This window comes from Conger conger, chromosome 1, assembly GCF_963514075.1.
Source record: "Conger conger chromosome 1, fConCon1.1, whole genome shotgun sequence".
In the NCBI taxonomy this organism is placed as follows: Eukaryota; Metazoa; Chordata; class Actinopteri; order Anguilliformes; family Congridae; genus Conger; species Conger conger.
The window spans coordinates 66,560,090-66,573,850 of NC_083760.1; the positions used below are offsets into that span (position 1 = coordinate 66,560,090).

At 41.8% G+C, this 13,761-nt stretch overlaps 1 protein-coding gene across 1 annotated transcript in view; it reads right to left on the reverse strand.

Annotated features, from left to right (window-relative positions):
• Positions 1–13,761, reverse strand: part of LOC133140854 (alpha-catulin-like) — a 39,710-nt gene that overhangs the window by 10,517 nt on the left and 15,432 nt on the right. Inside the window, exons 2-7 of the mRNA XM_061261121.1 lie at positions 10,792–10,981; positions 5,538–5,725; positions 3,979–4,098; positions 2,692–2,781; positions 2,105–2,275; positions 1,318–1,518 (exon numbers count right to left, since the gene is read on the reverse strand). Coding sequence (XP_061117105.1) covers positions 1,318–1,518; positions 2,105–2,275; positions 2,692–2,781; positions 3,979–4,098; positions 5,538–5,725; positions 10,792–10,981 — 960 coding nt within the window. The remainder of the gene's footprint in view (positions 1–1,317; positions 1,519–2,104; positions 2,276–2,691; positions 2,782–3,978; positions 4,099–5,537; positions 5,726–10,791; positions 10,982–13,761) is intronic.

The window sequence follows — 13,761 nt, forward strand, 5'->3', positions numbered from 1 at the left end:
CACAGGAAGCATTCGTGATAACGCTGTGTCAGTTAAAACCGCTTCTCACCAAACTAAAGATAAAAGTCCTCAGCTACTGTACTACACTACAGTTTTATATATAGCAGTCCCTCAGAAACGTAATGTTTGTTAATCAATTCAGAAATGGTACAGTATAATTTCAAATCTGATCTCCCACCTTGACTATCTACAGTTTGACATACACTTAATTGGTCCAAACGTGTACAGTGTGCAAACTGTGTTTACAGCTTCATAGCTTCATGTTGTGTTGGGGGACTACGGGAAGCTGTGATATTGAGGACAGAGAATTTAATAGGTTGTGAAGGACAGGTGCTGAAAGGCCTATCTCCATCACTGCTGTTTGTTTTTGTCATTAGCAGAAGCTTCGCTAGCTCCTGTGGAAATCTAATCATCAGTTCCACTATTCATCAAAGTGTGCTCAGTCCTGCAGCTTGGCTGAAGTGCAACCACTAGAGTAAAAACACAGCAAACTTTCAGATGCACCTGGAGAGAAACACACCAAAGTGTTAGAGGTCTCTCTGTGAGAGGGGATTACCGGGGAATGTGACAACAGCATTAGGCTCAACAGGGATTTACTTCTTCTCCACTTTCAATTAACGACATTTTTGCAAACATAACAGAAAACATGGCCTCAAAAGCCCTTCTCTAGAGCGTAATTAGTAGATTTGCAATTGAACTAAAAAAAATAAAATAATCCGTCCACTCGGGGAGCGAACTCATTGTTTGCTTACAATGAAATTTTAGTATTCAGCTATTCAGGCCGTAAAGGTGAAGAGAAGATGATAGGCAGAAGGAGGAAGCTCCAGGGTGGAGGAGGACAAAGGGCGGTGTGAAGCTGAATATATGTCCCATGCTGCTGCCCGTTATTCAGAAAGCAAACAGCCATTTCAGCAGTAAGGGACAGGTGTTGAATAGGAGCGGAGGGGCACACAAACTCAAAAGAAGAAAATGTCAGCCGAATCTAGAATCTGCCCTGCTGAGATAGCAGTTGTGAAAGCAGCCAGACTGTGCCCTGCTATGTGTGACTGATACAGTCCTCTGTTTCCACCTCACACACACTAGCTGCATATCAGTATAAGATCTCCTTTTTGATAATGATAACTGCGTACCAGTTGCAAAATTCACCGGAATTAATTCAATATGATATTTGTTAAGAAAATGGGGAATATTTTTCATGGGAATTGTTAAGTCCCTCACAGCATGAGTGTGACACTGGTTTCATGCAGTGACAGCTGAGGGGTGATGTTACTGAGGCTCTTCCCTCAGGATCAGTGGCACAGGGCAGTCCACACTCACAGCGTACTCCCAGTGAGCGTTCAGCTCTCCCAGCTCCTGCCTGGCCTGGTGGCACAGCTGCAGGATGCTCTCTCTGTGCTCATGGCTGGTGTAGGCGGAGTCTGTGAAGTCCTCAGTTTGCTCCACAATACGCTCCAGCAGGGCTGTCAAACTTTCCCTAGACAGGCAGTACAGCTCCTCCCGCAGCCCCTCTGCCTTGGCCTGTCAGGGGGGGAGAATGGTCAGGAAACACCTAGGCTCCTGTGAACTTCCACAGCGGCCTGCAAACAAGGATGAACGTACTGTACACTATCTGGCATTAATAATCAAACCAAGCTACGAATTAAGATATAACTTACACTACTGATCACTAAATTGAATTAATAGCTAAGAGCTGCTGCTACACACAGGGAATGTTGTGTCTCTTGTTTCTTTTTCTAACACTAGCCTTGAAGCAGACTCAAGTTAAACATCGCATTAACCACAGATTAAATGTATTCAGGTGAAACTGGACACAAGGTTTTGACTATAATACATTTGGCTGAGCATGATGTGGTGATTTCTAGACCACAACATGCTCAGCCAAATGTATTATAGTCAAAACCTTGTGCCCAGTTCAGCTCCACACTTTGTTCAATGTTGTTTGGTCACTTCATAAAATTAATCAGTGGTAGCTTTATATAAAAACTTTGAAAAGATTGAATCTCTTCTTTCATTTACTGTAATAGCTTCCACCCTGAACCTGAGAATCTGATATGTACATGTGGGCATTTGGCTTAAATGTAATTTCCTGTAATGTCAGAATCACCTTGAACTCCCTGATCCCAGAGTAGACACAGATGGGCAGGACCTCAGCATCCATGCTCGACCGCATGTCCGTCACAATCTGGATGACCAGCTCCAGGGCAAAGCGCATACGCTCGAAGACGGCGTCCTTGTTGATGCGGGCAGACTCGCAGTCTGGGTGTCTAAGGCAGGTCTGCAGCGGAGGAAGAGTATGCTCTCAATCGGATCACAAACCCCTCGCACCCACAAGCATGAATACACACGTACAAACATCTCATACAAAAGTTCTGATCCATATACAGTATGCAAATACCTCAAAGTCATGTTTTGACATACGCAAACCTGACAGGATTAAAACATCACTCACACATGCTTCATTTGTCTCTCCCACAGGCCACTCAAAAGTATAAGATCATCAAGGGCAAAATCATTAAGCTACAAAGAACTATACACATTCTCTGACAAAACACTGCCTTAGAAACTGTATTGGAAATGTTGCTACGTGTAAGGGAAATTATCTGGGATAGTTTCAATACAGAACAAAATTTCATTGCCTATTTGATGGTGATACTATGCCAAGGGCATAACTGGGGATTTTCCCACAATCACCTTGGAGGCTGTGAGGAGCATCATGGTGCACTTCTCCAGAACAGCACGTGCGACAGCCATTCGGGCTTTCTTCTTCTCATCTTTCAGATCCTAAAAAGAAGTGACACCCACCCGCATGTAAGTTTCCCCAAGCCACAGGCATTGAGATAGACAGACATTAATTTAGTCAATGGACAAACACATATGCAAATACAGCCCAAACACGCACATACACATGCACACTACAGTACAAACAAGTACAAACACACACACACACACACAGCACGCTTATTTAGCACACTCCATAGCTTCAGGGTTTTACAGAGCTACATGATGGAAACCATTTCATAACTGCATTTCTGTCTGCATAGCAGCAGATACCTTTCCCAAGCACTATTAAACTAGCTTTTGAGAGTTATGTAATTATAAAATCCATTGAAATTGATGTTTTCTGCTGGACAATTCCAGGAGGAATTTCAAAAAGATAGAAACACTGCTTTATGCCCACAAAAATGAGCAATGCCATAACACATTCAGGGTTCGTTATAACAGAAGGGACTCTTTAACGATGTTGTGCTGCAACAGCTTCTGCAGCTAGAGCCTGAAGCTACTGCAGTAAAACTGCCCTGATGAGAAACAGGCATATAAACATGCTATATCCTGATAATATGAAAGTTCTTATAATATCCACCATTAAACATTATTCTGACACCTGCTAATGTTTATGCTTCTCTAGCCCAATACAAGTGATTATTGTGGGATAGTTTAATTTCCCTTTTGAAAAAGGAGAGTGGTTATGTTACCTTCAGTGATAGAGAGGGAGACAAGGGGCAGGATAACTACACTCTTACAGAGGGAGAGGATAGGGTACCTACTGTACTGTATGCTCTGCTAGAGAGGGGTTAGGGTGCCTATGCTCTGGTACAGAGAGAAGTTAAGGTGTCTACGCTCTAAGATAAAGGTTAGGGTGCCTATGCTCTGGTACAGAGAGAAGTTAAGGTGTCTACGCTCTAAGATAAAGGTTAGGGTGCCTATGCTCTGGTACAGAGAGAAGTTAAGGTGTCTATGCTCTAAGATAAAGGTTAGGGTGCCTATGCTCTGGTACAGAGAGAAGTTAAGGTGTCTACGCGCTAAGATAAAGGTTAGGGTGCCTATGCTCTGGTACAGAGAGAAGTTAAGGTGTCTACGCTCTAAGATAAAGGTTAGGGTGCCTATGCTCTGGTACAGAGAGAAGTTAAGGTGTCTACGCTCTGAGTTAAGTTGTTAAGTTATCTATGGTCTGACAGAGAGAGAGGTTAAGGTGCCTACATTTTGCCTGTCCCCAGTAAGGTGTGCAAACTCCACCATCTCGTTCCCAAATTGGCTGAAGATCTGGACAAACTCTTGGAAAGTGAAGACTCTCTCCAGCTGCTCTAAGGTGATCAGCACCTGCAAACAAGACCAGGGCTCACAACTTCCAGGATCAACCAAGGCAAGTACAGGAACCGTCAGTTTATACACTGGAAGCTACAGTGAAGGTCAATTGATGCCTTGTTGTTCTATCAATATGGCAACACTATTTAAGGTGAAATTGGTTAACACATATCCTGAGAGTTGTGTTTTCTTAGTATTAGGTATATTTAGATTCATACAACCCCATGCATTATATGGTACCAACTCTCAGTGAAGATATTAGAGGTTAACATAATTCCCCACTGAGACAACAAAGAGTGGCATAAGATCAAGCACTCCCTCCACCTTTGTGTGTCTGGGGTTTGACGTTTTTCTTAAATTAGTTGATGAGGGAGATGAATGAAAGGCCTGAAAGGTGATGAATGAAAGCTTGTTTGGAAAACCTGGTCATCTACAAAATTGGTTAAGTATTATAGCATTCATATGCACTTGCAGCATTTATTTAACCATTGGAAAACAAGTAATTTCAATAATTCCCAACAACAATTAAATCTTCTCAACATTCCCACTTCCTTATTTTCCAAAGAGCTCATCACAGCTGCCAAGAGAAATTATTTCTACAGACACAACTAATCCTTCAAATGAATCCTTTAAGTGGGATTATGGGAATCCTGTCATGAGAAGACATAGAGTTCACAAGGCACACTAAAAGGCAAGTTCATAATATTATATTTACTCTGAAAATTGCAGGGTGTCTTTCTCTGCCTGCATTTACTTCTGATAGCCTTTATCCTCTCTAACCACCCCCCTCATTACTCCATTAAATCACATTATCATTAATTTGCGCAGACCCCTTAATGAATGTACAGTGACTGTACGGAGGACAGGGAGAGATGACACTGCCGGATCTGAGAGAAACTGTGAAAAGCCTGACTCAGGTCTCCATTTTATTTGTATGCTGCAGGCTGTGCAATATGAAACAAACGGTATTAAGACAGCCATTTAGTTCAGATCACACTGCGGCACAAGATAAACAGAACTGGCTCTCCGTCTCAGTCAGTGCTACCCAAACTGGAAGGCTGAATTGCTTTAAGCAGTGCTACTGGCACTGTATAAACCTTTGACGATGCTGTTTTTTTATTGGACCAAATCAAACCATAAATGCATACAACTTCATAAATACATACGACTGTTCTGGCTAGAAGCTGCATGATTGTTTATGATGGAAATGGGGGCTGCAGGTTTTATCTTGATCACAGAGGTAATGGAAGCCCTTCTAATGATTAACCCACTGACGGGATATGGATTTGATGTTAGATCATTGTGTACTGTATACGCTTTCCTTTAAACATCAGTTGTTCAATTCCGTGCCCTTCGATGACGGCATAATGGAATGGCATAGGTAAGTATGTGGTATACATCTTGCATGGCACTGCACAGGTGATGAGCCATACACGTATGACATCAGCACACACCTTGTTGCGGGAGGTGATGATCTGTTTGATGACGATGCGGTCGGCCAGCACCAGCACTTTGGTGATGGAGGAGAGCAGCATCCTGGCAGCCTTCACCATGCCCGTCTTATCGCTGAAGACACTGTCCTGCCCATCCAGCACCACCTGCTCTGGGCCCGCCACATCTGTGAGCCGGGCGATGGTGTCTCCTGGAGGAACAGCACCATGGTCCATGGCACACACATACAGAGCTTGCAGAGGCAGGTTCGTTTAGCTTGCGCAGCAATTAGTTTTGCCCTGGCACATCCCATGTTGTGTGTCTCCTCAAAATCATACTGTACAAAAACCCAAGAAAAACGAATCTTTCTGTTTGGTTTAAATATTAGATTATAGAGGAGCCTGCCACAGAAAGAAAGAGCAACAAAAATACACCGCCTTCAATAAAACCAGATATTCTTCAATAATATATCAAAGGCAGAGGTTTTTTTCAAGATCACAATGGGAGCTGACCCAGGCTTGAACCATAACAAAATAATGACTCCTGTTTCTTTGAATCTAATCACCTTTTGGTGTCTGGCATTTGTGTTGTTTATTGACCATAATGCCGGGCGACATTGACTCAGGCAGTTGTCTGGCAGTCGGAGGGCTGCCGATTCGACCCCCCGCCGGGGCTGTGTCGAAGTGTCCCTGAGCAAGACACCTAACCCCTAAATGCTCCAGACAAGCTGATTGGTGCCTTGCATGGCAGCCAATCGACATTTGTGTGTGTATATTTTATTTTTATCTTATTTCATCCTCCTAGTCCCGCTGCTTCCTCTTTCTTATGTTTCAAGGGTCATTATAAAACTATGAACGACATACAATTATTGTATTATTGCAAGTTGGCATATTATGGTAAAAAGGTCATTCTTATCAGAATGCAACGCAAGTGAATACTGTAAGTGGACAAATAATGCAAGGTTGCTACTTTAATTTTCGAGTTTTATTCCTTTATTAATTTTGTAGGCAATACTAGATCTTCCTAACTAAATTTCTAACCTTCTTAATCAAATCAGCACATTCTCAATGGCTACACAGCCTGCACTGCCGGTCTCTATTCTTTGATTTCACAACATTGGAGATGGATGGAAATATCATTGTACATTTTGTGCAATACAGGTGTTTGCCATCAATAAAGCATGGATCTAGCATGTATTGACATACAGTTTGTAGACACATCCTATTAGTGCACGGCTCTAGCATGTGGATGAACCCCATGATCTGGCATCAAATCTGAAACAGGCTAGTGGCAACTGCAGGCAACTTCCATAGGGTGCCATATAATTGGACAAGTGGTTCCTGGCAGGCATCTCAGACAACAGGACATTAATGCCCCCTTGTGCAGCAATGACCCACCATCGAGCAACAAGTCTGTTTACACAAGCCATACATGAAGTGTGTTTCTTCTTCTTCTTCTTCTTCTTCTTCTTCTTCTTCTAGTTTTTGTCTGAAAGCTTGTGCAAGCTTAACAGCAGACAAAAAGAAACAGTGCCTCGACACTGTCAGTTATGAAGGGGTGTGTGTTTATCTACGGTATACTCTGCCACTGAAGCAGGTTTCAGCTATGAGCATCATCACACACAAAGGTGGCATTCTTAAAATACGGACACATTAATATAGAGACCGTTGTTCTTACAGTAATACCTGGGTTGTATGTAAGTTCTTTGGTCGGATGAGAGCATAATTTCCTGTTTAAATAACGGGCTCCTATTGAATCCTACCAGAATAAAATGTTAAAAGTAGGTGACTTTCATATGTTCAGTGTAAGTTTCAGGCAGTTTCAATAAGCCTTAAAGGGTTGTTTCCATCATGTGTGGGCAGTAGCTGAATGAATATTCCATAGGAATAGTTTCATACCAGATGTTCTAGTATAATGATGTGTTTTTAAGCATATGGTTAAAGGTGCATCCTTCATCCTTTGGTGTAGTACAGGATGGGATAGGAAGACACCCCTGATCCAAAACCACAATATTTAATGTCAAATTTGAAATCAATGTAAATCATTTTGTTCACTTTCAGCATTAAGAGTTATTTCATAATGATTTAATTCCATAAAATAGAGGCCCCCACTTGAAACCATGGATCAGAAACAATCATATTTTCCATTTCATTGTGGGCTATATTCTGTATGGAAGCTACATTTTATTCACTGTATAAACAGTTTTGATTCACACTGGAACACAAACACTGACTCCATAACAAGCTAAAGATGGCTCATGATGTGCACCTGCAGTATGCCTGTGTCTCTATAGCAGTAAACAATCCTGTGTGTTTCAGATTGGTGTATCCCTGCCTCTGCATTGAGCACTACACCGCTGCTTTATAGGTGAATAAATCACAGGTCTGGCCACTAATAAGCTCTATTTCTGTGCTTCTTTGTCTTGGGATTGGTCAGTGCTCGTTCTCTTCTAGTCAATATTCATTATTTGCTGTATGCGGGAGAAAACATTCAACAGTGAAAAAAATCCACTGCAGACGGATGAAATATATCACAGTTGACTTTCCATCTATTGTTTATTCAGGTAAGAGATGTGAGCGTGATAATGTTTATTTCTGTGGTTGAATAACTTCATAATTACTGGTGGCTGGTTAGGAATTACTTAAACACATGTCGCTCCCTTATAAAACAAAACATCTGAGTTGCTTCAGTGAAATATCCAGCAGTACAAATCTGAGAATATGGAGTAAAAATATGTATTCCAGTTAATACGCATAGCGGTTTATTTGTTGGCCCTGCTTTAAGCTATCTTATGTAAAACAGCAGATTACATGCGTAGCAAGGACAGTCACTGTTCTGTCAGAACACCACTGTGCTATAATTGTACACAAAGCCTGTCTATATTTCAGCAGCATCCTGACAGCGGCGTTTGGAGTGGTTGGAGCTCTGTATGAAGAGCAACCAATTTAGCCCTGCCAGAATCCACGACTTTCACTGTAACCACTTAAATCATTGACTAGTGTGCTGTGGATTTAGGGGTGAAACATTTTACAGCACTCTATTAATATTCATGGTTTTGCTGGTGGCCAGTTAAGAGGGACAGCATGACTCCAAACAGCACAGTGGCAGCATATATAATGTGCAGGATAGGTGTCAGGAGTCATACAGTGGCAGCATATATAATGTACAGTATAGGTGTTAGGAATCATACAGTGGCAGACAGTGCAGGTAACTTGCTAGAAAAAATGAAGAGGTGATGCTTCACACAAAATAAAGACTTACAGCACACACCGAAAGTACAGTGTGATGTGCTATCTAAGTGCCCACTTCACATAATGACCTTATAGGTTTGGTGTAGTTGCGCTCAGCGTTTACCGATGGGGTTAGTTTCAGGGTTGTGTTAAAATTAAGGCAGGATCTGACATTTGCATTAGGATTCTGATCTGGAATATGGCTAGAGTTTTTCATAAAGCAGGCACAAATACAAATTCACAGTTAGAATATATATATATATATATTTACACTGTACATGGACCCATGATAAAGCTAAATACTTATAAGTGCCCATAATGAAAACGTTTGCCAGGTCCGCCTGGATAAATATAGGATTATAAAATGTATTGGACTGTAAAAGCCAATATCAAAAGCCATTATGAGGTCGTTTTTGATTGTCATGTCAATGCAGACACTTTCCATCTTGCTCAGGAATTTATGTCTTTATGAATTTATGTCCCAGATGGGAAGGCGCAGGGGAAGCTGAGCTGTAGTTTCAGGGGAAGGGTTCATGTCAGGACAGAGTACAGAGGGACTGAGAAGTCTGTACCACTTCATTATCACCACATTAACACAGCATTCACACCACTCCAACAGCATGTGCCATGGGAACGGTGTCCAGACAGTTAACGGACAGTTTAGAGAGAAGTTACCCCTTTTAGGAAAATAGACACAAGAAAAGCCACTGGAAACATAGATTCAGCCTCTCGTTGTGACTCCTGTTAACATAAATTCATCTTGGGATGCTTACATAAATAATTACCCGGGAAAGACTTAAAACTTACTCTGACTTACTGCTACATACATAACAAATTATGTAAAGTATGTTAAAAATTAGTATTGTCTAGTAAAATTAAGCATTCAAAAGTGTTTGGCCATTTTAGACTGCTTCGGTCTCTAGGAATATGATTGACAAGAAATGTAAGTGCTTCTGAGTACTTTTTGTTCACTTTTTCCCCATTTCCATCTCCTGGAACAGCCACAATATGATATATGGTGTTTTTATATATCCAGTGTTACTTTGCCGAAAACAGGATGATTTATGAAAAAAAAAAGCTTCACATGACAGGGAGCTGAATCATTGCAACAAAAAGTGTAAAAAATTTAAAAGTGTAGGTGTGCTCAGCGCATCAAACCTTGGCCTGACCACTGCATAATGATCAGTATAATTAACCAGTCCAGCTAAAGACCAAGGTGCCCAGAGTAGGTCCACCCCGCATGACGTGTAGCTCGGTTCAGCCATTTATTAAAAGTTTGTTTAATAAATATATTTTATTAAACCCGGTGTCTGTATTGGCATCACATACACATGAGAGCCGAGTTAAAGCAGTCTTTCAGAGAACTTCCAACCTTCAGGTTATCGGTATGTTTAATCATTGATTTTGGTTATTTAAATTATTAATTAAAATACTAACTTTGTGGTTAGATATTTCTGATAACAGTAATTTTATGAGACTGATTACTTTTTGCAGTTATACTTCTACACTACATTAATTGGCGCCCCGGTTTCGTAGAGAGTAAAATCCCTACGTTATTTGGCGGTCTGTGCGAGGACCCTACACCAGCCACGGGAAGGAACTGACACATTTTCCTTCTGTTACTCTGTGAGGCATCATTGTGACAGTTTTCTGTGAAAAGAGCTACACAAAATTGATTTGATTTTGAATCGATTCTCCAGGGGTGACATCATCGATCATACAAATATAAGCAGTATAAGAGTATGACTTTACTGAACAATACAATCACTAATATAAACAGATCTGAAATACTCAAACAGTCATGAACATTTCCTCCCGTCTGTGGAGTAGGGCATCCAGATAGACAGATCCTCCAGCAAATTCATCTGGAGCCTGTTCCACAAAGAAGGATTACTGAGATAACTGCACTAAAATCCGGACCCCTCCCAAACCTGGAACATGGGCTGAGGTAAAAAGGGCTGTTCCAAGTTTTACTTTGTGTGGTTATTCAGTAGTGAGTAGTCGTGCTTTGTGGAACAGGGCCCTGGTCTCAGCGTGGTCCTCTTACCCGCTCTCCTAGCCTCACTGCAGGCCAGGTTCATCTCCTCCTTCAGCTCCAGGTGCTCAGTGGAGATGGCCTCGCCCACGGTCACAAAGCGGTCCACCGCCATGCTGACCGCCTGACCGAGGCTCTGCAGGGCCCGCAGGGTCTTCTGTGACTTCTTCAGCTGGTCTTTATGATTGATGAGGGTGGTAATCTGAAATGCACACAGACCGACACACGTGGATCTATTTATAAAAACGAGCATTTATTACAGTGATGACTGACCCCAGCCGTCAATGGTTGGCAGGTTTTAAATCTCGCTTTAAGCAACAACTTACCAGCACCATGCATAAATCCAGGTATAATTAACTTCACCTACGTCCAGTGGGCTCCAGAATTATTGGCACCCCTGATAAATATAAGGTTAGAGAACAAATCTTTGACCATTCCTCCATGCAAAAATTTTCAGAATCCTTGATATCCTTGGAATAGTCAGTTCAGACCACAGGTTTTTCATGAGATTTAAGTCTGAACATTGTGATGGCGATTGCAGAACATGGTTTTTACTTCTGTGTAGATTTAGATGTATGCTTGGAGTCATTGTCCTGCTGGACAATCTATCTATGACCAAGACTCAGCTTCCAAGACTCAGCTTCAAAAAACAGATTTTCCACAGTTCCTTGGACTTCGTGGCTTGGTTGGTCCGCAAACAGGATGCAGCTGGAGTGCAACAGAAAAGGGTCTGAATATTTATGTAAATAAGATATTTCAGTTTTAGATTTTTAACAAATTTGCAACATTATCTAAAAAAGTATTCATGTTGTCATTATGCGTTACGGAGAGCAGACTGATGGGCAGAAATGGCAACTTTCGGGCGCCACGATGACTCACGGTTAAGGCATCGGACTTCGGTTCCATGCAGTTCCACACTCATTGCATTGTTTTCAACATGAGTGTAGGAGCACAAGAGCTGTATATATAGCACTGTGAAGAATTATGTAACCTAATTGTCACGCTTGATTGAGTGGATGTGACCAATCATTGGAAAATCGAGCATGGTATATCACACTGTGACAAGATGGCAGGCAGTCCATCGCTAGAAAAAATTCTGAAAGCCAAATACTTAACTGAACCTGTCAGATTTGCAAAGTAGCTGTCCACCAGAAATGTATTTTGTAAGTTGCTTTCTGTGCAACAGAAATTATAGCAACATTATTAGGGCTTGTCCTTGACCATGCAGCGTTTAGTGCATATGTGCTTTCTCTGTGAAATATCCACAAGGAGCCAGTGAGCTAAACAGAGCATGAGGGTGATCATGAGAGAATGGTAGACCGTGGGAGAGGCACTTACCCAAGGGAACATACCGTAGTTAATAAAATGGGTGCCACCTTCACACATACTCTTTAAAAACACTTTGGACTATCCTGAAACTGAGACTCATTTAAATTATTTTCCAAAAGGTTACAGAAGTACTTGAAAATGAACAAAGATTCGGTGAAACATGCCAACATTGAGGATATAAAGAATTTCATTTCATTACCTATTTTTAGACCTGCTTTTTCAATGCAGAAAAAATATATTTCTCATAATCAACACCATGCCCACTTCCCTCAAGACAGCAATCAGTCCAGCTCCAGGATATGTAGCTTTACATACTTTCTAATATGTAGAATTTAGCTTGAAATTAAACAAAACTTGATATACTGCAATAATATTTTAGACACTAGACTAGACATCCAAACTTCAAAATGAGTTGCATTTCAGTGATTTCATTAGAAGTTACTGAGAGGTAAGTTTGGTCCTCAGTCCTGAGTATGCTACTCGGGTACCTGCACTCTCTCTCTTTTCAGACCCTGAGGCCATTGCTGATGTATTCTGTTCATGTGGACAGCAAATTCACCGAAGGCATCCTAACGATTGCAACATCATTGAAATACAGGAAAAAATCTCAGAAAAGCTAACCATTTGCCACTAATGGTAATCATAAATCATTTACTTCCCAATCCAATTACTCGCTGTGCTCTGATTTCCATCTCTGAGAATGAAATGAAGGAATGGGAAATGTTGGGGTTTTATTGGCTGCGTGCATAGCTGCATAGCCACACCTCACCCCTTTGCTGGCCTATGTAGTCTCATCGGCCCGCCAGCATTCAGTGACGTACAGCTCCTGCCTGTCTGCTGCAGCGGTCGTTTGATGTCTATCTATGTCACACCGCAAATTGCTTTATAGACTACACACATTCTTTGCAGGGCAATCAGTCGACATTGTAGGTTGATAAGAAAGGATACTTAAAGAGTCAGAAACAGGTCCTTAACCCCACAGATCCATAATTACACTCCAGGTTAACTGTGGAAGTGCTAGAAAGCTAATGTTAACATGTGTCCCTTGACCCAGGTTGCCTACTCCAGCGATAACATCCCACTGAAACTGCATCCTGGGCTGACAGAAGTTCAGAGCGTGGGAAGGTTGGGTGGGGGTGAGGAATGGCCATGAAGGATCTAGCTTTTTTTTGTCACATGCAAAAAAGTCATTTTTAACCCTAACACTAACAGTAAACTTAACCTTGATCATACAGGCATTACTCTGATGCACAAGCACACCAGAGTAATGCCTCATCTACGGCCATGATTGCTTAGACAACCTTTCCTATTTTGGACAGATGTGCATCTGATGTGTGCAGCCAATGCCTGATGAACAGTTGAGCCTGGCTATCATTCTGACATATAGTGTCTGTCAACAGGAAGCAGAAGGGTGGAAGCTCGCCGACTCTCCAGCGTTTCACCAGACGGGTCCTTTAAAACAAACAGCGGCTGGCAGAGAGCAGACAGAGAGCCTGAGATAAGGAAAGCAGGGGGGCGCATGTCGGGGACAGAGAACTACGGTGGCCAATGGAATCATATCTCTTACTTCCTCCTGGAGGGATTAGCACACACACAGTCTACACTGTGTAAGCAGAGATGACAGAGGCAGGGGCAACACAATATTGACACAGC